This window comes from Ambystoma mexicanum, chromosome 1p, assembly GCF_040938575.1.
Source record: "Ambystoma mexicanum isolate Mex_15411 chromosome 1p, UKY_AmexF1_1, whole genome shotgun sequence".
NCBI lineage: Eukaryota > Metazoa > Chordata > Amphibia > Caudata > Ambystomatidae > Ambystoma > Ambystoma mexicanum.
This window is the reverse complement of record NC_090921.1, coordinates 201,063,997-201,089,610: the sequence shown is the minus strand read 5'-3', so window position 1 is coordinate 201,089,610 and position 25,614 is coordinate 201,063,997. Positions and strand designations below refer to the sequence as shown.

At 45.3% G+C, this 25,614-nt stretch overlaps 1 protein-coding gene across 1 annotated transcript in view; it reads left to right on the top strand.

Annotated features, from left to right (window-relative positions):
- Nucleotides 1-25,614, top strand: part of LOC138467905 (extracellular calcium-sensing receptor-like) — a 71,200-nt gene that overhangs the window by 33,651 nt on the left and 11,935 nt on the right. Inside the window, exon 5 of the mRNA XM_069608261.1 lies at nt 11,047-11,065. Coding sequence (XP_069464362.1) covers nt 11,047-11,065 — 19 coding nt within the window. The remainder of the gene's footprint in view (nt 1-11,046; nt 11,066-25,614) is intronic.

Sequence of the window (25,614 nt, the reverse complement as noted above, 5' to 3'; positions counted from 1 at the left end):
GAGTGGAGAACAGGGCAGGCTCACAATTTAGCGATGCGTTGCAATAATTGTGGCGTGATTCAGGAGACATTCGAAGAGATTTTGAAGAGGTTAGTAGTTGTTTGCTTTTTTTGTGTTTATTGATCCTTGATTAAACCTTGTCTGGTGTGTGTTTGTTGGGCCCCACTCTTAAACGTAACATCTGTCCCTTATAAACAATTTGAGAAGACAAAAATAGTTCCTGTTGCACTTTTTTTTACTTCTGTTTTCTCTTTGTTAACCAAAATATTCAGACAATTCCCAAAAATGTCCTGTTTCACTTTTTCTAGTTTCTTTTTTTTTCTGTTTCTGTCACCGAAATTTGTAAACAAATCCAAACCATTTCTTAACACCATTCCTTTCATCTATTTGTTTTCCGTGTAAAAGCAAATGAAAATGTAAATTAAATCTTCCTATGCTATGACACCTTCTCTATTCTCAGTGTTTGTGTTTTGTGACAAACCTCTGTCTGTACGTGAGCCTTGCGTGAATCCATTTTCTTGTCTTCATCACAGTGTTTTCATTGTATATTGACACCTTAGGCCACACACCATGTCATTTCTGGTAAAGAGAGTACTGGTGGTGGCGCAAGATAGAGAAGAAAAAGGATCTGGACTACTACTCAAACTCTGTGGTAGAGGTTGTACTCAGTGACAGCAAGGAATGGTGACAGAATTTGAGCGGGAGGGAGTGGCTGAAGGGGCTGCCCCAATGTTTGAAAAGACTGTTCACTCAGGGATAGAACAGTCCCTGAGAGGCAGGCAACCAGCAAACAGGGGAGGTTTGCTGTGTCAGCCAAAGGGCCACTGCATGAGTTCCTGGAGCATGCAGACCACCATTTTATTAGACTTTAACTTTGGTGGTGAGGCGAGGTGATGTTACCCTTGCTTCTTGTGGACTTTGGATTAGCATTCCAGCAGAGATCTCTGCCTCCTGTCTTTTGCTCTCGACAAAGCTTTTCTATTCATTTAGAGCTGTATCATTACTAGAGTTTAATCAGAATCGGAGTATTTCAATTGCAGGTATGTGTTCATCGCTGATCATTTTCCTGTACAAATCCAGTTGTTTCCAGGTAATAATTGATTCAAGCGACTGGATGGCAAGTTCATATCGAATGCAAGGCATTGGGGATGAAGCTGGCAGTGCCAGGACTTTCCTTCAAAAGATGGCTTCCAATTGTTGCCAAATTGAGCGTTCTACATTGATCATTGTTTCTCCACCATACGTCAGTATTGCGATCACCTTCTGTTTATAATATGATAGTACTGGTTTTAAAGAGAATTTCCCAAATGTGTTATGTAGGAGGAGCCCTTGTCGCGCTATGGCATGCGCCTTAGATTAAAGGTGTTCCACCCAGTCTTTTTCCACTTGTGACTGATTGAGCCAGACACCCAAATATTTTATTGTTTTTATTTGTAATAGTTTTTTGCCTTCAAGAAAAAACGTGTATGGTTTCTTTTTGTTAGTATAATCACGAGTTAAAGTCATGATTTTAGTTTTCTGGGTGTTGATCTTCAGCTGATTTTTTTCCATATACTTTTCTAGCTTGGTTAAGGCTAATTGCAGGCCTCTCTGCATTTTCGCCATCATAGCTATGTCATCTGCATACATGATGCAAAGCAGCAAGGTTGCATTCACTTTCGGAGGATTCATCGTTGGCGTCTGTATGTATTCCTCAAAGTCTGAGGTGAAACGATTGAACAAGGTTGCCGCTAGGGGGCAGCCCTGTTTCAGGCCATCCCATGTTCTAATCGTGTCTGTCATCACTCTGTCTTTTGACATTCTGATTTTGATAGTAGTGTTGGAGTATAGCTAAATTATCGGTTCAAGCATGTCTCTGGGGAAGCCCCATAATGTCAATCTGTTGCACAATTTGTGCGTGTTAACCATATCGGAGGCTAGCTGTAGATCAACAACAGCTGCATAAAGCTGTATGTTGCTCCGTACTGCTTCTTGTTTCACTAATTTAAGGAGTAATAGGTTGATGTTGTGCTGACCTTTTTTACAAACCCTATTTGTCTTGTGCCTTGTCTTTTAGTCTTTGCAGCCAAGGTGTTACGTTTTTTCAATAGAAGAGTGGCACAGATCTTCCCTAATGGATCGAGTAGTGCTATGGGTCAGTAGTTCCGTGGCTCTTTCGTGTCGCCCCGTTTGTAGATGGGTATCAGGATCGGTAGTTGCCTTGTCCTCAGAGTGGTGTTGGTTTGGTCAATTAGCTCGGATATTTTGACACAAAGATTTGCCCATATCTCAGGTATGCGTTTTATGGTAGCGTTGGAGAGACCATCTGGGCCCGGGGCTCGAGATACATTCAGCTTGTGAATTGCTATCAAGATGTCACCCCAGTCCCATGCAACAGCCCATTTCCTTGTTCGCTCGGCTTCCATACTCTCCTCATTTTGGAGCCTTTCTTTGTATAATTCCAAAAAGTGTGAGATCCAACATACCTCTGGTACATCTGAAATCATCTGGGCTTGTCATGCTGTTTGTGGATTTAAGAGGTTCCATAGGTCTCTAAAGTTGCCATTTTTCTAAGCTTTCAGCATGTTTTCTGCATCATGTTGTTGGAGCATCATCTTTGTTGTTTCCATCCAATTTTTGCAGCGTTGTTTTTCAATTCTCATCAGCAAGCATTTGTTTTTCTGATTCTGTTTTATTATTGATTTTAATTTCCTACAAGGTCCTTTTTTTCAGCTACTTGCGGCATGAACCAATGAGTGTGGTTCTTTCAAGCATTTTTCATGGTATTTGATGGTTGTCTACCTTTGAGTTGTGAAGAAGAGAATATTTCCGGAAGTTTTTCAATTTGTTGCTGGCTAATTCTCAGTATGTTCATAACGCTATTGATTTCCATACTAGATAGAATAATTTTCACCGTCAGGATGCTTTCATTTGTCCATGTTCGCGTAATGATGTAGTAATCACTATTCAGTGAGTATGTGTTATCTATTTTGCAGATGTTTTCTTTTATTCCCAATGAGGGATAGATATAGTACATTTTTGCCTCGAGACCAAGTTGGTTTTAGCCAACCTGTTTTTTTTTCTAGGGTGTCAGACCGATGCAAGTTTCTGTTGGTTATTTCCTTGTTACAGCGTTGGACTCGTGGTGGTAGTGTATCTTTATCCAGAATTATTCCATTTGGATCAAAAAGATGGAAGGTTAGGTCCCCACATAGTATAAAAAAAAAAGCACACACATTTTTTGCTAGCTTCATCTAAGGCCGAAATAACAGAATCTGTAAAAGATTTGTCATTAAATGCAACAGTGTTCCAGTACAGGTTCATTATCCCTATCTTTTTCCTTTGTGCAAGCACCTCTTGCTCCTTGAGCTTTCAACAGCTGGTACTGGACTGTTGGACGATGGTAAGTTGTACCCAGGGATGCAAATTTTATGTTTTGATTGTTTCCAGATTCACTCCCACATTGATCAAAGTGAGCAATCCTGACGATGGCCGTCCATTTTTCCTCTGGTTCGGCAGATTCATATAACAGATGAAGCCGTTGCAGACTGGTTGATTGTATATCCAAGACTCTTCTATACATATTATCTGATAGTTACCCAGGTCATTTCTCTTCATGTGGGATAGATGGGCAAGTCCACATGAATTCCATGAGCAAAGAGTGGTAGAGAATTTCTCAGGGGTAGTGTCATGATGCCTACCCCCAGGCATACGGACCAAGCCCATCAGCCCCGGGAACAGGCATCTAGACATTTAGTAAAACCTCAGCAGCCCCGGCTAGGGGATATCTGGGTTCAGTCCTGGCGCCTTAGGTGCCAGGCTGATAGTAGGAATCAGTCCTAAGGCGCCAGGCTTATAGTCATTACTTACCTCAGGCAGACCATGCTGCAAATGACTCCAATCCAACATGAAGCCTGAAAGGGACTATTTTTCTACAGGGACTATTTTTTACTCGGGTGTGGTTCTAGGGACTTCTTACCTGGGACTACTTTTGAGGCTATTTAAACCACACCCGACCAGCAACACACGCTTCGCGTTATTCTGCATCCAGCAGCGTAACACTCACCGTGCCTGCAGCCTGCATCCAGTCTTCTGCCACGCCCACCTCGAATCCGGAGCTCCTAAAACAAAGAGGAAAGAAAGGGACAAGGTTAGAAAACAAACTTATTTCTATTCCACAGGTGATTCTGGATCCATCTTGTCTCCGGACCTGTAAAGAACATAATTTCTGCACGCACTGCACCTCCAGCTGCAGCGCCGCGCCATACTCACCAGTCTTCACAGCATCCTTCGGGTCGGCGCTGCCTCCATCATTTCTTCGCCGAACTTTGGCACCTAGGAGACAAAAGAAAACCACAAGGTGAGCCGAGGGAACCAACAAATATAATTCTTACCACCATAGACTTACCTGATTTACCACCGGAGGCTTCTTTTGTGCCTCTCCATATTTTCATGTGGCGCATCTGTAAAGAGAGACAAAACAACACGTTTTCCTCGTGCAACATTTACCGGACAGCGCCGGGTAATACAGACTCTTACCTGAGCGCCACCAGCTGCCACAAGAGCATCTTTTCACGAGCCAGCTGCAAGACAAGAAAGGAAGGGGGGAACAAGAGTGAACATCGGACAAATTGAACTCTATGAACTTAATACTTACTGGTCCTCACCAGGAACCTCAGAGTCAATACTCTCCGGAACTCTCCCGAGCCTTCAAACCAGTGAAGTAACTGGAATCGACACACCCCTGCAAATCCACGCAGGATGGAGAGCTCATCTTTCAAGAATATAAGGTGAGATTGTTGTGAGGGCATTTCAGAGGTGATTAGTTGGGGAGGACTGTGGGGGTGCCATCAATTGAATCCACAAGTGGCTAAATCCATCTCTCCACTTGCAGGAGAATATTTCTATGGGTTAAGCAGACAAGATTAGGAGGGCAGATCCAGTCATTCCTCGCTGCACTACGCATCACGTGGGTGGAGACCTGTGGGATGTTTTTACCCATGCATCCAAGCCCTACAATAAAACTGTGCAGTACTGGCATGGAAAACATCATGATGGCCAGAACTCCCCAGAGAGTGCACAGGGAAAACATGAAGAATAGGCTGCCACTCATTTTTGCCTATGTTGTGAGCACAGGGGGGCACTGCCTAACCACCATTGGGCTAAACACACAGTAGCCTGAAACCATTGGCAAGGGCAGTGCTGATTGCCAAAAAAGTAACTCAGAACTGTGGGGAATTCATTTTCTTAATCCCAAAAATGGTTGCATTCCCAGTACTCACCACTATCAGAAAGCCGGCGTTTTAAAACCACCAGACTTTTGTGTAAAACTGAACAAATGAAACAAAACCAGACCAAGGAAAGACTTGCTAAGAGGTGGATACAATGTAAAACTATATTTTGAAATGACTTGAAGGAAGTCATTATTTAATGTATAGGTACAAATTGTCAGTTTGATTTGAATGTAGAAAACTGGGAACAAAAAGTGACATTTAGCTGAAACCTGGCTTAATGAAACTGGATTCTGCCTGACAACTACCCCCGACAGGAGAAACCTGTTCAGCCACTCTTCCCAGGCCTAGCTGCATCCTGCTGCCTCTTGCCAAAAGGAGTTGTCACCTCTCTGATTAGATTAGGGGTGGAGCACCTGGGAACTGGAAAGAACAGAACAATGCAACTTCCTTGACTCAGGCAAATGTTATATTGGGGGTGTCGTAAAATAGCTTCCTCTTGGGAGAAACTGGGGGGCAGCTGTGCCTCTGTGAACAAGCTGGCTTGGGGGAAGTGGATAAACCAGTTATTCCACCCTGTGATGTGGGAAGCCACACCCCTTTTTAACCAGAGCATAATTTTAAAAAGATAGATAACTCATAGTGCAGACTTGTCAGAATTATATAAGTAATATCATTATTTTTGTGATTTTTCTGTGAACATTTTGAGAGGCTTTAGGACCCTGTGGTTTATTCTGGGGGGTTGCTAGCAGAAAATAGGGTCTCACTCCAAATGTCTGCATGTTAAAAATCTGACACTTCATCAATTAATTTCCATACTCCTTGCGCACATGTGTGTAATTTTGGGTAAATGTCCGATATTGCAAAACCAGTTAAAAAGCGCAAAATGATGTCATTTTTGAATGCAAGCCCCCAGGAAGATCAGAGGCGGACAAGCATGGACCATAAGGAATATATGATGTGCACATGTAATTTCAACAAATTGTATATCTGGGAAAGATGTATTTGAATCAAATATAGATTTGTGGGCAAACTTACCAGGGACGGATCCTCTGACCCATAAACAGACCTCATCATGATGACAATCCATTTCCTTACCCCAATCATGGGAGAGGGGAGAATTGGGCCAATGACAAGTAGAGAGGGGCAGGCTTAGCTAGGCCCAGGCACACACCCATTTTCAAAACACATAAAAAGAGACTGCTGGGACAGGTAGAGACACTCAATTCCATTTGCTGCAGAGCATGCTGACCGACGACTTCACATCCAGAGATCCAGACTTCAAATCCATCAATCTCCAAAGACCAGAACTTTACTTCAGAACTTAAAGCAAGGGCCTAAACCCACAAACTGAGAACTCTTCTCAGCAGGCCTCAGCAACCTTAAAATCATTTGCAAACTATTCCACAGCCGGGCGAGTTGTTTGAATTCCTTTGCCAAGAACAATTGCCAGACGCCAGACCAGAGATCCAGAGTGACCCAGACCGCTGTGAGTAGAACCAGAGAGCTGACCCAGATCACTGTGAAGTGCCGAGACCAGAACCGGAGTCCAGTCCAAAACCTGACCAGATCCGTGGCGATGCCTATTTCAAATTTATATTGTAAGTACCTAGCAGAACTGTGCAGAACCAATCTCTTAGTTAAATAATCTAATCCAAACTATTTTAACCTAAGTAGAACAGCCTCCTAGAAATCGTGTCATCTGTCAATTCTGAAGCTGCAAGCTGTCACCTGTCATTTTGACTCCTTATACTTTTGCTGTAATCGCGATTCACGCACTCGCGAATTTTGCCGTGATTTGCGATTTGGCCTGATTTCTTTACCTGTAAAAAGATAGCAGCTTTTTGCTTTCCTTTACTAAAAATTTGTTTGCCTCTTAATAACCATCCCTGAATCATTGCTAAAGTGATCCTGAGCTCATCCCAAGTATCTCTCACTCACCCTGAACCTCCTAAAGGGAATTAAAAGCATTTTCAGCATATTTTTCCCATCCATTGCCATCACATTTAAAAAGCATTTTGGGCCTATGTTTCAAACTCCTACCTGTTTCCTCTAAGCTTGCTGGGGGGAACTGAATTTCGTATTGTATTTGATTGCATTCCTGAGAACTGTGTGCTCCTCTTTCCATCTTCTTTCATTTCTTACATTGCATAGGAGAGGGGGGTGAATTGCCAGGGAAAAAGTGATTATCTTATCTTTTGCTAAAATCATATCAAGTATTTCTGTACTGCATTTTCATTGAACATTGCATCCATTTGAAACCATAAAAGTATTTTCGCTGCCTTATCCATCCTATACCAACTCCTCATTGATTATAAAGAAGTGTGCTAGTGTCAGATTACCCATTGTTGATCAATATCATATGTCTAAGTGTACTATCAGATATTAATTTATTATAAAAGTGTGACATATATACATATATATTGTTTAATTTTTCAAATAAACCTTTTAATTTGCAAAACAAACCTACTTCTTGGCTCAGTGGGGTCAGGGGGATTCTAAGAGGGGGGTGTTATACAAGGGTGGTCATCCAGAGTACTGAACTAGACATAAATATACATTAATAAGGGTTTTCCTCAGCATCCCAGACTAGGCATTGACTTGGCTGTAGTGGTGATTGAATATCGCTTACAAAAGTGGGGGCTCGAGCCGGGATATTCTGGGTTAGATTAACCATTTGTGCAGATTACTACAGTGTGCCAACTGACCAGATACACATATCCGGGTAGATCACCATGCTGTTTTACACGATGAAAGCACCCCTCAAAGGAACGCTCTAAGGAAACGGTCTGTTTTGCAAAATAAAATACAAACTTCTGTAAATCAGGAAAGAACTCAAATTCCAGACTGACGACCTTGGTAGATATGAAAATAGCCAGAGAGCACTTCTTACATAAGCTATTTGTGAGAGGTGAGTGGACTCATCAGGACCAAACGGTCTGGCTGCAGGCAATCACGCAACAGGTCACTGAAACAGGGTCAGATTTATGGAGAGATCAGGGTCCATTACATGTGGCCCTGAGTGAATTATACATGGCTCCTAAAGTTAAAGATGAACACGACAAGATGGTTAGGATAGCGGCATATTTGTATCTATATATGGGAGCCATGCAGGACAAATGTGCTGAAGGCCAAGATCTGGCAAGTAGGCAACAGCTGGCGTTAGAAAAGGCCCAATCTGACCTGGTCTCTTCTGAGCAAAGGCTGCAGAGGAGCCAGGAGTCAGAAAATGATAGTAGGCAGTATATCATTAAAATAAAAGAGGACATGGATAGACTGCAACAGGAGAAGGCTGACCAGGATACCAGATTTCTGGCCTTGCAGAAGGAGTACCAGGAAGGTTTGGACTCCCTTCTGCAGAGCCAGAAAAAGCTGGAGCAACAACTGGACTTCAACAGGGCATGCACGGACCAGGTAGCCACCCTGCAAATTCGATTAGACAGAGAGAAAGAGGAAAGCAATAAATTGATTCTGAAAGACCTGGATACCCAGGCAGAGTTTGATCAGGAGCGCCAGAAAGCTGGTGCCTTCCAAAGGCAAAGGGACGACTTGGCGGCTCAGATGCAGGCTCTTAGTCAGGAAAGGGATACCTTAGGCCAGGAAGTCTGCCACTTAAAAAAGAAAATGGAAGAAAATCACCTGGCCCTCCAGGGACTGGGTGACCTCCAAAAAGAACACCAGAACTTGTTAGAGCACACCAGGAGGGTGGAGGATGCTCTGGCAAGAAAGGAGGAGGCCAATAGGGACACAGCTCAGGAGGTAACCCTCCTACAGCAGAGACTGGCCCAGTACTCAGGACCAATCAGGAGGCACAGAGAGAAAACGAGGCTCTCTGTCAGCACAATGATAGGCTCCAGCAACAGGTAGCCATGCAGGAGAGACTGATAGAGTCTAGTAAGGCCTTAACTGAGGAACTGAAAGTGCAGGCTCTTGCATTGCAACAGGAAGCAGGGGCGGATAGAGATGAGGTTCGCTGGGAAAGAGAAACTCCTGAGCATAACCTCAGGAGCCCTAGTACCAGAGGCCTTCATCTCCCCCAGACCCTGGACTCTGCCACCCCCATGTCCCCTCGCGCACATGAGCCCAGGGCCATGGGGCTGGCAGATTACTATCCAGCTAGAAGTATGGGGCTCATAGGCCAGTACCTCCCAGGAATGGATGGGCGGGTATCTGGGTATGGCCACCCAAGCACATTGCAATTTAGTGGGGAACCCCAGGAGAATAGGCCCATTAAGGGCATCCTGAAAACCTCTGCCCAGTTAGGTCAGTGGGGGGGATACCCAGCAAATCCTGGTAGCAAGGAGGGATCTGAAGACTCCTCTGAGTGTCACAGGACACAGGAGACCAGGTCCCCACATTCTGCCAGCCATTCCCAGGCTTGCAGAATCCGGGAAAACCTGGAAGATCAGACGGGCACCTCTGGGAGCAGTGCTTCTGAGTCAGAGGATGAATGGACCAGGGTTACCCGAACCAAAAAGTCCAATAAGGCAAAAAGGGCCTTGCTTAAGGACCCATTGAAACAAATAAAGGCAATCAGGAGTGTCATCACTCCTTATCATAAGAACGCCAAGAATTCCGTTTGGGAACACTTTGAGCTCTATGAGCAAATGATGGAGACTTTCCATTTGAAGGACAGCAGTAGCTGCATCCAGTACGTCAAATGGACATTCTCCCCAGAATACTCCAGTTTCTTTGCGCGGCTCGAGGACCAAAATCATTTAAGATGGTCCACCTATAAGGCAGCCATCTTGAAACATTTTTCTGTTCACAGAAATCCTCAAGAGGCTAGCAAGGCAGCCTACAATTTGCAATGTGGGGAGGATCAGGCCCCACAAGAGTTTGTGCAAGAATTAAAACGTGCTTTTGCGCAGACCACCAGAAGGGTGCGCATGGGTAGCAGAGAATTTATCAATACGTTTTTCCATGCCTTACCCAAATACATAATGACCCAGCTCGTGAGAGATTTTCATGAGAAAAGATCTTTAGACTGGGTCATTGACCAGGCTCCCCGGATCTATGAGGTGCAGAAGCCTATCGAAAATAAAAATAACGCGCCGAAAAACCCCAAAACCAACAGCACCCCTGCTGCTGCCAAGGTGGCGGAGGTAAAGGTTGCCCCCATTTTAGATTTGGAGATGGGGGGCCTAAAAACCTGCCTGCACCAAATAATTCACAGCCCAGAAGGCCCTCGAGCCAGTCACAGACAGGGTGTCGAGGAGGTAGTCCCATAAATGGGGTCCCCCGCTCCCCTGACTATGTAAGTCCCCGCTACAAGGGAAACCGACCAATCCTGGGTTATGAGTGGACTCCTCCAGCCCAAGGGGGGGGATCCAGCCAAGCACCTGACCCGGGGAACTTCCCTCCTAACTTCCCCCAGGAGGGCAGAAATTCTCCAAATCCTGGGCAGAACTTTTTCCCCAGGTATCCGCCCAATTTCCAGCCCCAAAATCATCCATCCTTCTTTCCCCAATTCCCTGAGCCCAGACAACCTAATCCGGGAGAGGGGAGGCCAAGGGTGGAGGGGTACCCAAATCTTCCCAATCCGGGGTATTACCAGAGAAGGGATAGCTACCCTTCCTGGGATCAGCCCAGGGGAGAAAATAGAGCCCCGTATCAGCCTGAGCCGGTTTCACAACTTGAGCGCCAGGTCCAAAATATGGCACGGGATCTGGGTCACATACTGAAGGCTCAACAGAACCCTCAGATAAGCATGCCACCACAGAATACCCCAAACTCTGGACCTGGTGCTCCAGAACAATGACGGGGGCAGCACCCCGATAACCCACCGGTTCCCAGGGAGGAGGCACAAGGGGAAGGGGTGTGTAAAGCCTTGGAGGAAGCTTCCTTCCCAACTTGTAAACAGCCCCTGGAAAACCAGGAACCGGAAACAAAATCTCCTACCCCTGAAAGTCTGCCACCCTAGGAGCAGAGAGGAGGTAGGAGAAACAAAGTACCCAAACAGACCCAGTTTGTGGAGGAGGTACAGATCTTCCAATTTGAGGGAGAGGGATCCTCAGAGGATCCTGGGGAAAGGATCTTCTCCTTTAGAGATGGGGGAAGTCCTTGCAAGGAAAAATGGGTCCCAAGGGATGCCAATTCAGACTGGGGAGATGTGGAGACTGAGCTACCGCCGCCCATCATCTCATCCCAGAACCCACAATACCGAAATCCCCTGGTTCAAACCCATCCTGGTGACTGCCTCCAAAAAGGGGGGGTGGCCCAGAACCGGAATCAGGGGAACTCACAATGGCTCTGATCTCCAGTTGCCAACTTTTTCTTTCAGATTCCCAAGACTCTCCACAGAATTCTGCCCAAATCTCTTCTCTCGCCATGTCCAAAACCAGAAAGTTAGCCCACCAGTTGTCCAAAAATGTGCATTATCTGTACCCCCTTGAGGAGAAGGAGGGAAGATACTATGCCCCGGTACAAGTATAGGGGCAGGGTACAATTTTGGCACTGGTGGACACTGGATCCCAAGCTACCCTTCTGTCCAAAAGGGCATTTGAGGAACTAAATGCAGGAAGGGGGGATAATTACCAAATTCCTCTCACCTCTCTTCCTGGACAACTGCAGAACTTTGACAGGAAGGAAATTCCCGTTGAAGGGACCGCAGACTTGGACATTAAAATTGGGCGACACAAGGTGAAACACCCGGTCATAGTAGTGACTCCAGAGGGCACCCCTTGTTTACTAGGGAATGACCTCCTGAGAAGGTTGTCACCCCTAATAGATTGTGTAAACAAGGTCCTCTGGACCCAGACTAGCCGACCAATAAAATTAAAACAGAGTGTCAACCATGTTAGTTTAAACGGCACCTGCCACATGGTTGAACAAAAATCGGACCAAGTAGAATTTCACTTCCAGAACAACCAAACTCCAGACGTGACAGTAATAGCAGTAGGACAACAGACTGGTGATGGGGGGTCCTCTCTATTTCTGAAAATCAACCTTCCTTCCAGTTTAAGGTGGTATTCCACACTGGAAGGAAACACCCTGAAATTATTTACTAATCCACAATCAGAAACTCCCACTACTGTATTCCAGAAAGATGTGAAATCAGCTCAGAGCCTGGCTGATATTCAGCAAATTGGAGAGCAGTTGTTCATCCCTGTTCAGTTAAATCATGGGAAGGACTCTGTTCTCGTTCGAGTGTGTGTGAACAACGGTAAGAGCTTCATCAGCGAAGCCATGTTCCGCCAACTCCCAAAAGATACAGCCATTCCCACATTCAAACTGTTAGACAAATGGGAAATGGACGTGGACGCACCCAATTCCAAACATCTCCTGCCAAGCAGGTGTATGCTCAAAATCTCCATTGGCAACAAGAGCATAGTCCATAATTGTTGGGTTGTGCGAGACGTCACTGCCACCTTTTATTTAGGCAGTGACATTCTCAATCGCTTTGCCATTAGTTTGGACCTAATAAACTTCAAAGCTTGGTCCCGATTAGCGGATAATCCCATGGGCTTTGATGATCCAGAAAAAGCATTTAGGTCAGCTCAATTGCTACCTTATGCAGTTGAAATTCAGATCAAAGAGGAAGTCACCATCCCAGAAAGGACCCGACAATTCTCCCTGGAAGTGAAAGTTAAAAGAGGACAAAAATTGAAAAACCCTGATGCTTATATTCATCTAAATGCTTCTCTCCAGCAGCAAGGGTTAGGGGTAAACCCAACACCATTAGTCAACATAGAACATGACACCATTCCAATAGAGGTGGATAACAGCGACTTAAAGAGTATTGCTCTAGCCGCAGGCACCATTATTGGAATGGCGGTTGATGACCGACATTTCTCCATTGATTTAGGAAATGAACTGTTAGGACCAATCCCCGAGGACTGTTTTGACAGTGACAGTGATGACAACACAACACCAGACAGGATTTTCACCCGGCATGGGGGGAACTTCCTGGTGTACACTTATTGCCCTTATGGTAGGGAAGATGTGACTTGTGACTTCAGGAGGGATGAGGTGATTTTCCAGGTCCATGAGGGCTGCCTTTCCCAATCCTGGGTTATGTGTGGACTCCTCCAGCCCAAGGGGGGGGGATCCAGCCAAGCACCTGACCCGGGGAACTTCCCTCCTAACTTCCCCCAGGAGGGCAGAAATTCTCCAAATCCTGGGCAGCACTTTTTCCCCAGGTATCCGCCCAATTTCCAGCCCCAAAATCATCCATCCTTCTTTCCCCAATTCCCTGAGCCAAGACAACCTAATCCGGGAGAGGGGAGGCCAAGGGTGGAGGGGTACCCAAATCTTCCCAATCCGGGGTATTACCAGAGAAGGGATAGCTACCCTTCCCGGGATCAGCCCAGGGGAGAAAATAGAGCCCTGTATCAGCCTGAGCGGGTTTCACAACTTGAGCGCCAGGTCCAAAATATGGCACGGGATCTGGGTCACATACTGAAGGCTCAACAGAACCCTCAGATGAGCATGCCACCACAGAATACCCCAAACTCTGGACCTGGTGCTCCAGAACAATGACGGGGGCAGCACCCTGATAACCCACCGGTTCCCAGGGAGGAGGCACAAGGGGAAGGGGTGTGTAAAGCCTTGGAGGAAGCTTCCTTCCCAACTTTTAAACAGCCCCTGGAAAACCAGGAACCGGAAACAAAATCTCCTACCCCTGAAAGTCTGCCACCCTAGGAGCAGAGAGGAGGTAGGAGAAACAAAGTACCCAAACAGACCCAGTTTGTGGAGGAGGTACAGATCTTCCAATTTGAGGGAGAGGGATCCTCAGAGGATCCTGGGGAAAGGATCTTCTCCTTTAGAGATGGGGGAAGTCCTCACAAGGAAAAATGGGTCCCAAGGGATGCCAATTCAGACTGGGGAGATGTGGAGACTGAGCTACCGCCGCCCATCATCTCATCCCAGAACCCACAATACCGAAATCCCCTGGTTCAAACCCATCCTGGTGACTGCCTCCAAAAAGGGGGGGGTGGCCCAGAACCGGAACCAGGGGAACTCACAATGGCTCTGATCTCCAGTTGCCAACTTTTTCTTTCAGATTCCCAAGACTCTCCACAGAATTCTGCCCAAATCTCTTCTCTCGCCATGTCCAAAACCAGAAAGTTAGCCCACCAGTTGTCCAAAAATGTGCATTATCTGTACCCCCTTGAGGAGAAGGAGGGAAGATACTATGCCCCGGTACAAGTATAGGGGCAGGGTACAATTTTGGCACTGGTGGACACTGGATCCCAAGCTACCCTTCTGTCCAAAAGGGCCTTTGAGGAACTAAATGCAGGAAGGGGGGAGAATTACCGAATTCCTCTCACCTCTCTTCCTGGACAACTGCAGAACTTTGACAGGAAGGAAATTCCCGTTGAAGGGACCGCAGACTTGGACATTAAAATTGGGCGACACAAGGTGAAACACCCGGTCATAGTAGTGACTCCAGAGGGCACCCCTTGTTTACTAGGGAATGACCTCCTGAGAAGGTTGTCACCCCTAATAGATTGTGTAAACAAGGTCCTCTGGACCCAGACTAGCCGACCAATAAAATTAAAACAGAGTGTCAACCATGTTAGTTTAAACGGCACCTGCCACATGGTTGAACAAAAATCGGACCAAGTAGAATTTCACTTCCAGAACAACCAAATTCCAGACGTGACAGTAATAGCAGTAGGACAACAGACTGGTGATGGGGGGTCCTCTCTATTTCTGAAAATCAGCCTTCCTTCCAGTTTAAGGTGGTATTCCACACTGGAAGGAAACACCCTGAAATTCTTTACTAATCCACAATCAGAAACTCCCACTACTGTATTCCAGAAAGATGTGAAATCAGCTCAGAGCCTGGCTGATATTCAGCAAATTGGAGAGCAGTTGTTCATCCCTGTTCAGTTAAATGATGGGAAGGACTCTGTTCTCGTTCGAGTGTGTGTGAACAACGGTAAGAGCTTCATCAGCGAAGCCATGTTCCGCCAACTCCCAAAAGATACAGCCATTCCCACATTCAAACTGTTAGACAAATGGGAAATGGACGTGGAAGCACCCAATTCCAAACATCTCCTGCCAAGCAGGTGTATGCTTAAAATCTCCATTGGCAACAAGAGCATAGTCCATAATTGTTGGGTCGTGCGAGACGTCACTGCCGCCTTTTATTTAGGCAGTGACATTCTCAATCGCTTTGCCATTAGTTTGGACCTAATAAACTTCAAAGCTTGGTCCCGATTAGCGGATAATCCCATGGGCTTTGATGATCCAGAAAAAGTATTTAGGTCAGCTCAATTGCTACCTTATTCAGTTGAAATTCAGATCAAAGAGGAAGTCACCATCCCAGAAAGGACCCGACAATTCTCCCTGGAAGTGAAAGTTAAAAGAGGACAAAAATTGAAAAACCCTGATGCTTATATTCATCTAAATGCTTCTCTCCAGCAGCAAGGGTTAGGGGTAAACCCAACACCATTAGTCAACATAGAACATGACACCATTCCAATAGAGGTGGATAACAGCGACTTAAAGAGTATTACTCTAGCCGCAGGCACCATTATTGGAATGGCGGTTGATGACTGACATTTCTCCATTGATTTAGGAAATGAACTGTTAGGACCAATCCCCGAGGACTGTTTTGACAGTGACAGTGATGACAACACAACACCAGACAGGATTTTCACCCGGCATGGGGGGAACTTCCTGGTGTACACTTATTGCCCTTATGGTAAGGAAGATGTGACTTGTGACTTCAGGAGGGATGAGGTGATTTTCCAGGTCCATGAGGGCTGCCTTTCCCACCTGAAGAATCCAGTCCAAATCAGCACTCTGACCAGGGACTTCTCCACCCAGCTGGAGGAGGCCGCTGAGATAGCCAAACCAGAAGTCTTTCCAGGCTTCAGGCAGATGGTGGAAGAGAGAGTCAACCTAGCTGATGCGTGTATGACTCTGGAACAGAAGCAAAAGTTGAAACAAGTTTTCTTGGATTTCCAAGATCTCTTTGCGGTAGACTCATATGACTGTGGTCGCACCGACATCCACACCACAACAATTCCAACACACCCTGGAATGACTCCAGTGTTTGTGAAGCAATATCGCTTGCCTCTCGCATCCATGGAGTCCCTTACTGAAATAATTAAGAACCTTGAGTCCCGGGGAATAAACCTTCCAGTTCACAGTCACTTTCAATAATCCAGCACTGGGAATATTGAAGGCAAACGGCCAGTGAAGACTCTGTGCTGACCTTAGGGAGCTCAACAAACGGGTCCATACTTCCCGATGGCCTCTTCCCTACATTGACCAAGGGCTGGCCCAGATCCAGGGGTCACAGGTATTCACTGCAATAGACCTGACCAATGGGTACTGGGCTGTTCCTGTCAGTAGGGAGGACCAATACAAACTGGCTTTTACCTTTGGGGCCAGCAGTACACATGGACCCGGACTCCCCTCGGATACCTCAACTCTGGCAATGAATTCAACATTTTCCTACATAAGGCCATGCCCGACCTGGGTGCTAGGGGTAACCTGGCTTATGTAGATGATGTCCTCATCAAAAGTTCATCTGTGGAAGAACAGAGCGGAGATCTGTTATTTTCTGACGCAGTTGAGGGCCGCCGGAGCAAAACTTTCCTTTCAGAAAGCACAGTGGTGTAGAACCCATGTTAATTTCTTGGGGCATGAGATTACTCCTCAGGGTCTCTGTCCCCAAGAAAGGAAAGTGGAAGAACTCCAGAAACTGAACGACCCCACAACTCTGCGGGATCTAAGGAGCCTCCTTGGACTGACTAATTACAGCAGAAAGTTCATTCAAGGCTACGCAGAGATCACTAGACCCCTGATTCATCTCTTGAAGGGGGGGGTCAAGTGGGAATGGGGTCCAGAACAATCTGAGGCGGTAAGACAACTCAAAAGAAGCCTCTCACAAGCGCCTTGCCTAGCTTACCCTGTCAGAAACAAGGAGTTCTTCCTGGAGACGGGGTTCTCTAATACGTGCTTGACGGCAGTATTATACCAAAAGCATGACAAGGTCAATAAAGTAATCTCCTATGCGAGCAAAACTTTATCCTCTGTGGAGGAAAAATTCAACGATTGTGAGAAGGCACTCCTGGCAATGGTGTGGGCATTGAAGAAATACCGCCCGTTTATCCAGGGGGAACACATCATAGTGGAGACTCCACACCAGCCTCTGCAATATCTCCAAAGTGACAGAATACGGGCCGTAAATGTGAGTAATTCCCGAATTACTTCCTGGATTCTGTCAATGCAAGGCTTTCCTGTGGAGGTCAGATATGGCCAAAACAAGAAGAGTCCCCTCGCGCAAGGTCTGGCTGACTTGCATGATTGTGCCAGAGAAAACTGTCTTGAGGACGAAAGTCTAAAAATCAAGGACAACATGGAGGCATACCTTAATTCCCCACACAAAGTCTTTGAAGAAGACAAGTGTGAGGGAATGCCCACTGTCTATGTGGATGGATGCTCGTACCATGTTGACAACAACGGGGAGAAAGAACTGGTGGCCGGTGTAGGGAATGCATGGGTGAAGGAGTTTCCAGAACCCTCCGCTAGATACAAAATTGGTCCCCGAAGTAGTCAGGTGGCAGAATTGATGGCTGTGCATCAGGCCATCCTCACTGCTGTCCAGCATCAACTCCACGAACTGGTCATAGTCACAGATTTGGAACGGGTTCGTGGAGCACCTGGTCAACTGGAAAACCAGAGGCATGTTATGCGCTAATAACAAACCCCTGAAACATGGGAAGTTAATCCAAAACATTGATGATCTGGTCACATCGAATGGGATGACCATCTACTGGAAAAAGATCAAGGGTCATTCCAAAGTAGAGGGACCCGACAAAACTGGAAATGACTTAGCTGATCAGCTGGCCAAAACCGGGCCATCCAAGGGGATCTAATAGAAATAGAGTCCCTGTTGGGGGAAATCCAGGTCACTGCTATCACTAGGTCCCAGACAAATGCTCACAATGATCTTTCAACTGCACAATGGAGTAAGGAGATCCCTGATGCTGATTTAATTACAGCTCAGGGGGGGATTCAATTATTGGTAGGTTTTACCAACACCTTGAGGACCCTGAGAACTTTCCCCTGACGGATACCGATTACATTGGGAAAGAGGACCTAAGAGTGTTGATGAAATGTCCAAAAATGTTCCGAATCCAGGACGGTTTGTTGGTAAGGAAATCCCAAGCTGGCCATGATCAGTGGGTGGTTCCTACCTCATTCTGAAGCCTGATGTTAAGTCACGCCCATGATGCAGCCACCGCCGGTCATAGGGGGTTTCACACAACACTGGCAATCTTAAGAGAGGTTGCATACTGGCCACACATGGGGCAGGACCTCGACCAATACTTGAAGGGGTGTCTTGTGTGTGCACAATTTCAGCCATCATCCCTCACACACCGTGCGCCTCTCCAAAAGAGGGGGATGACACTGCCATGGTCAGATTTGCAAATCGACTTTGTAAGCCCTGTAATTCCCTCGTCTAGAGGAAACAAGTACATGTTGACCGTTACATGCTTATTCACCAAGTGGGTGGAATATCTCCCAGCCCCAAACTGCAAGGCAGAAACAGCAGCTGCCCTGATGATTAACCACATCTTTTCCTGTTTTGGTCTACCTCAAAGGATTGAGTCAGACAGAGGTAGCCACTTCACCAGTGAAGTAATGACAAAGATGTGGGAGATACTGGGGGTCAAAAGAAAGCTACATATTGCTTACCGGCCAGCTTCTTCTGGGGCAGTAGAGAGATACAACCGAACCATTGTGAGCATCTTAATAAAGTTTGTGGCAGATTCTGGGCCAAGTTGGGATATCCGATTACCTCTGGTCCTAATGGCCATCAGATCTACCCCTTCATCTGCAACCAAAATGTCACCATTTGAGTTGATGACTGGACGCAAGATGGTGCTTCCCCAGCATTTGCTCTACAGGACTCAAGAGCAGACACTGATAAATGCCTCCACAACTCATGAGTATGTGGAGAATTTAAGGAAACACCTTCAACATGCCTTTGCCTATGTTCAGCGGAATCTAGAAAGATCAGCCGAGAGCATGAAGACCCACTATGATTTAAAAACTACCCGAAAGGAATATAAGGTGGGTGATCGGGTCTATCTATACAATTTCCTAAGGAACCAGGCCAAACAGCGAAAATGTTTGCCTACATGGAAGGGACGGTTTGAAATTATAGACAAAATCTCCCCTGTGGCCTACAATATCCGCATCCCCAAAGGCGGTTTGGCAGAGGGGGAAGACAAGTGGGTACATATAAATCAGCTAAAGTGTTGCCATCCCAGGCACACTTTGCTGCAACTGGAGGAGTCCTCTGCAATACCAGAGGGGACCGCTCCAGATTAATTCAGTTCCAACCCTAAAATATCCCACGTATAGTCTCTAAAATATTATACTCTTGCAAGCCACCGTCTTTGAATGATAACTTGTATCTCAAAAGTGAAACGTTAGGTATGTTAAAGTATAAAATGTATATGTCTGCCACACCATTAGTAGTGATGGAAAAATGTCTACGAATAGGTATTGCTGCTTTTCCTTTGTCATCCTAGGAGAGATGAAACCATGGAGACTGACCAAGGAGGACGACCGGGGACCGGGAGCAGAGACCCGAGGGGCCCGGGGTACCGCCCAATATTCCCATCAGGACCGGTGAGGAGAACCGATCGATCCAACTGGATGGGGGAAAAGATGCTGAACTGTGCCATCTACCGGAAGAAGATGAGGAGAACATCCCAGATCTTGCGAGTTCCATCTGAGAAAGGACAGAATGGCCATCGCAAGAGGGGGGGCTTGTGGGATGTTTTTACCCATGCATCCAAGCCCTACAATAAAACTGTGCAGTACTGGCATGGAAAACATCATGATGGCCAGCACTCCCCAGAGAGTGCACAGGGAAAACATGAAGAATAGGCTGCCACCCATTTTTGTCTATGTTGTGAGAACAGGGTGGCACTGCCTAACCACCATTTTGCTGCACACACGCAGTAGCCTGAAACCATTGGGAATGGCAATGCTGATTGCCAAAAAAGCAACTCAGAACTGTGGGGAATTAATTTTCTTAATCCCAAAAATGGTTGCATTACCAGTACTCACCACTCTCAGAAAGTCGGCGTTTTAAAACCACCAGACTTTTGTGTAAAACTGAACAAATTAAACAAAACCAGACCAAGGAAAGACTTGCTAAGAGGTGGATACAATGTAAAACTATATTCTGAAATGACTTGAAGGAAGTCATTATTTAATGTATAGGTAAAAATTGTCAGTTTGATTTGAATGTAGAAAACTGGGAACGAAAGTGACATTTAGCTGAAACCTGGCTTAATGAAACTGGATTCTGCCTGACAACTACATCCGACAGGAGAAACCTGTTCAGCCACTATTCCCAGGCCCAGCTGCATCCTGCTGCCCCTTGCCAAAAGGATTTGTCACCTCTCTGATTAGATCAGGGGTGGAGCACCTGGGAACTGGAAAGAACAGAACAATGCAACTTCCTTGATTCAGGCAAATGTTATATTGGGGGCGTCGTAAAATAGCTTCCTCTTGGGAGAAACTGGGGGGCAGCTGTGCCTCTGTGAACAAGCTGGCTTGGGGGAAGTGGATAAACCAGTTATTCCACCCTGTGATGTGGGAAGCCACACCCCTTTTTAACCAGAGCATAATTTTAAAAGGATGGATAACTCATAGTGCGGACTTGTCAGAATTATATAAGTAATATCATTATTTTTGTGATTTTTCTGTGAACATTTTGAGAGGTGTTAGGACCTTGTGGTGTATTCTGGGGGGTTGCTAGCGGAAAATAGGGTCTCGTTCCAAATGTCTGCATGTTAAAAATCTGACACTTCATCAATTAATGTCCATACTCCTTGCGCACATGTGTGTAATTTTGGGTAAATGTCCGATATTGCAAAACTAGTTAAAAAGCGCAAAATGTGTTCATTTTTTAATGCAAGCCCCCAGGAAGATCAGAGGCGGACAAGCATGGACCATAAGGAATATATAATGTGGACATGTAATTTCAACAAATTGTATATCTGGGAAAGATGTATTTGAATCAAATATAGATTTGTGGGCAAACTGACCAGGGGAGGATCCTCTGACCCATAAACAGACCTCATCATGATGACAATCCATTTCCTTCCCCTAATCATGGGAGAGGGGAGAATTGGGCCAATGGCAAGTAGAGAGGGGCAGGCTTAGCTAGGCCCAGGCACACACCCATTTTCAAAACACATAAAAAGAGACTGTTGGGACAGGTAGAGACATTCAATTCCATTTGCTGCGGAGCATGCTGACCGACGACTTCACATCCAGAGATCCAGACTTCAAATCCATCAATCTCCAAAGACCAGAACTTTACTTCAGAACTTAAAGCAAGGGCCTAAACCCACAAACTGAGAACTCTTCTCAGCAGGCCTAAGCAACCTTAAAATCATTTGCAAACTATTCCACAGCCGGGCGAGCTGTTTGAATTCTTTTGCCAAGAACAATTGCCAGAGACCAGACCAGAGATCCAGAGTGACCCAGACTGCTGTGAGCAGAACCAGAGAGCTGACCCAGATCACTGTGAAGTGCCGAGACCAGAACCGGAGTCCAGTCCAAAACCTGACCAGATCCGTGGCGAGGCCTATTTCAAATTTATATTGTGAGTACCTAGCAGAACTGTGCAGAACCAATCTCTTAGTTAAATAATCTAATCCAAACTATGTTAACCCAAGTAGAACAGCCTCCTAGAAATCGTGTCATCTGTCAATTCTGAAGCTGCAAGCTGTCACCTGTCATTTTGAGTTTTACTTTAAATCTGAAAATCTACCTTTAATAAATCGTCTGTATCTCTTGAACCGTTTGGGCTAGGAACGAGATTCAACTTTCATCTGAAAGCTCAGAATCTAAGCTTTCCAATGAACGCGAATTTTGCCACGATTTGCGATTTGGCCTGATTTCTTTACCTGTAAAACGATAGCAGCTTTTTGATTTCCTTTGCTAAAAATGTGTTTGTCTCTTAATAACCATCCCTGAATCATTGCTAAAGTGAGCCTGAGCTCATCCCAAGTATCTCTCACTCACCCTGAACCTCCTAAAGGGAAATAAACTCATATCAAGTATTTCTGTACTGCATTTTCATTCAACATTGCATCCATTTGAAACCATAAAAGTATTTTCGCTGCCTTATCCATCCTACACCAACTCCTCATTGATTATAAAGAAGTGTGCTAGTGTCAGATTACCCATTGTTGATCAACATCATATGTCTAAGTGTACTATCAGATATTCATTTATTATAAAAGTGTGACAAATATATATATTGTTTAATTTTTCAAATAAACCTTTTAATTTGCAAAACAAACCTACTTCTTGGCTTAGTGGGGTCAGGGGGATTCTAAGAGGGGGGTGTTATACAAGGGTGGTCATCCAGAGTACTGAACTAGACATAAAAATACATTAATAAGGGTTTTCCTCAGCATCCCAGACTAGACATTGACTTGGCTGTAGTGTTGATTGAATATCGCTTACAGACCGCAGCTGTCCGGGTCCGACCGACTCCCCTGTGGGAGCCAGGTGAGTGTAACAGGTAGCGTATTGTTACAGATGGTGATTGTGTTTGCCACTGCTCGTCATGAGTGTGTTTTATGTGTTTCTCCAAAAGAGGTTCTTCGTGACGTCGGATAGTGTCCTGTAAATTCTTCTTTCAGTTTAAATGCTTCTTGCATAGTTGCTGCGATTTTCATGGAAGCTTGCGTCTGACAAATCCTTCTTGTAACTGCATGCTACTGAGTGGTTTAACAAGTCTTCCATGTGATGTATTGGCACCTCATGTTCTGCTGCTCCTCTGCGACTTTTGTCACCTTCTGTTGTGGGTGAAAATTCTTATTGCAAAAATTGGTTCTTCATATCCATCATTTTATTCATTATTTTGAAGGATTGGAATTTTATCCAGACCCTATCCAATCTTTGATCGTCAACAAACTCTACCACATTTATATCTTGTGATCTGACAAATTTAAGGTTAGGAAATACATGGAATAAACACAGGCTGTTCATTCTATTTAGAATGAGGCCACCTTTGCACGTTTGAATTCTTTCCAATCTCATTCTATTCGGATTTAGCTGTTTTTCAGGGTTGACAAACTGCAGCAATTTTAGGAGGGAGTCCTAAAATCCCTGGCTGGTGTCAGTCAGTTCTTCATTTCTTCCCTATCTGGGAGACTTTCGCGTTTTGCTCAGTGATATTTCGTTATCACTTGTTAAGTTGGGGGCATGCGTCTGATCGATTAAGTTAAGGACCAGTTTTGTGTCAGATATATCTTCAAATGTCAGATCAATCATTATAGATTGACTCGAGTGACCCTCCTCATATTGATATATAATGATTACAGAGCATTCACTCAGGTGTAATTGGACCTCCTCGCAAGTCTCTGGGTCTTCGTCGATGTATACTGACATATTCATCAGCAAGTCTCTTTGACCTTGATCGACAGCTTGACTTGTCTGTAACTCCTCAGTGTGGCGATTTGGGATGTTTCTGGGTAGTTTTGTATCTCGTTTTTTTCTTTGTTCAAAGACGATTTCTTTTTTATTTTGGATATTCTGAGCGGTCGCTGGAGGAATGGTAAGGTTTCTCAGTAACGCTCTTGATCCGTTTTGCCTTTTTCTACTCTTTTTCACCTACTCTTGATTATGTTTTACCTGATTTTTGTTGGTCTTTTGTTTGAAGATCTCAAAGTTCTCTGTGCCTTTTGTTGGTCTCACATTATTCCCTTCAACGTTCCGGTCTATCATGGCATCTTGTATCATACAAGTGGTGGTGTCAGGAGGTTGCAACGCTGATATCTCATTGCTTAGATCAATCAGATTACCTCCATGGCCTGGCACACTTGAGTTCTTGGTCTCTATTGCACTGGCTGACACTTTGTTGGATATAAGTATATCCCTTCCTGGGCGTTCTGCATCCTGAGTCATTATTGGTTTTCCATCATTATTTTCATTTATTGGCATATTTACCGGTCCTTTTTGACTGTTGACTGTGGTCATCATCGCTATTAGAGCATTTGTCATCTGGGTTTTATCCGCCCGATCAGTCCTGGCCATATCGAATAGTCTCGCCTGCCACATTGAGCTTGCTTCTGCTTCAACATTTAGGCGGTCTTGGGCCAGCAGGGTCGCCTGATCTTTAAGCATCTCAATACTTGTTTCTTGGAGTTTCAGGAGCGGGATCATTGCTTTTGAAGATGTTGCTATGAGCATGTTCTGGAGATTATTGTTGGTATAGGATCTCGTTGGTATTGTTTTGGTGATTCACACAAGCGTTTGTTGTCTGCCATCTCAGCGTATCTTCCATTCATCTCTGGTTTGGGGCTTTGTCCATCAAGATTCGTTAATTCCAGAAAAGGAGTGCTTGATATCTTATAAGCCGGTGTTTTATTAATATCTTTCAGCATCTTGGCACTTGGGCTTGTCCTTGGTGAAATTGGAGGGCTTTGGTTGAATGCTTTTCTTGTGTCGTGCATATGGCCAAAAACGTCCCTTGTTTTCTCGTGATTTTTCATCAAGGTTTTAATTTCCTCTATGTCCAGTGAGAGTCTCGCCATGCGGGGATTAAGCAACTGGTTAGTGGGCTGGAGTAATACTTCTGAATGCATTTGTCTCTCATAGATTGTTTGCCATCTTTGTTTTGGCAGTTTAGCTTTGTCTTTTTGTAAAGGATATGGCCTGAACGGATCACTTAAGTCAGCATGCTCTCTATGATGTCTATCCATCCCAGCCAAGCTCTGTTTCTGCTGTCTATTAATTCCCAGGGTGTGATCTCGTTTTAGGTTCATCAGGCTCCCAACCGCCTGACGAGGCTGTGGGCTCATGCTCCACAGTTCGCCCACTTCAGATACTGGAAGATTTGGGACCGATTTTTCCTCGTTTTCATCTTGTTTTGTAATTTTCAGGATATCGACAACCGGATCGACCTGTGTGCTCCCACTCCACATCTCTACTGATTCAATGACTGGAAGTGGGGAAACTCGTATTTCTTCATTTTCATCGTTTACCTGGTTCTGCTTTCTCGTAACCCTGCTTGTTCCTTTGCTTATTTGCTGGGAGTTGAGTGTTATAGTAAGCAGCTTGGCTCCCTCTGTTCAAGTCCATCCCCGACTAACGAATCATTAGAAGAAGTGAGGGTCTCACTGACCTTCGCTGGATCCTTCGCCACTTTTTCCTTGGAGGAGTCCGGAAGTGGGCTTGTTTGTTTCTTTGCATTTCTTTCAAATTTTGAAGATTTTTGCCGAGCAGGTAGAGGGGTGACCAGTGTCGATTTGGTCTTTATGCGCTGCCGCGTTCGTGGGCCAGCCAGATCATCCATGGCATTGCGCCCCTGTTGCAGGGCTGCCATCCTTGCAGTTGGAAAAAGTTACCAGAAGCGAGACCGAGGTAGGCTCTTCTATTTACACAGTGCCTGCTCTAG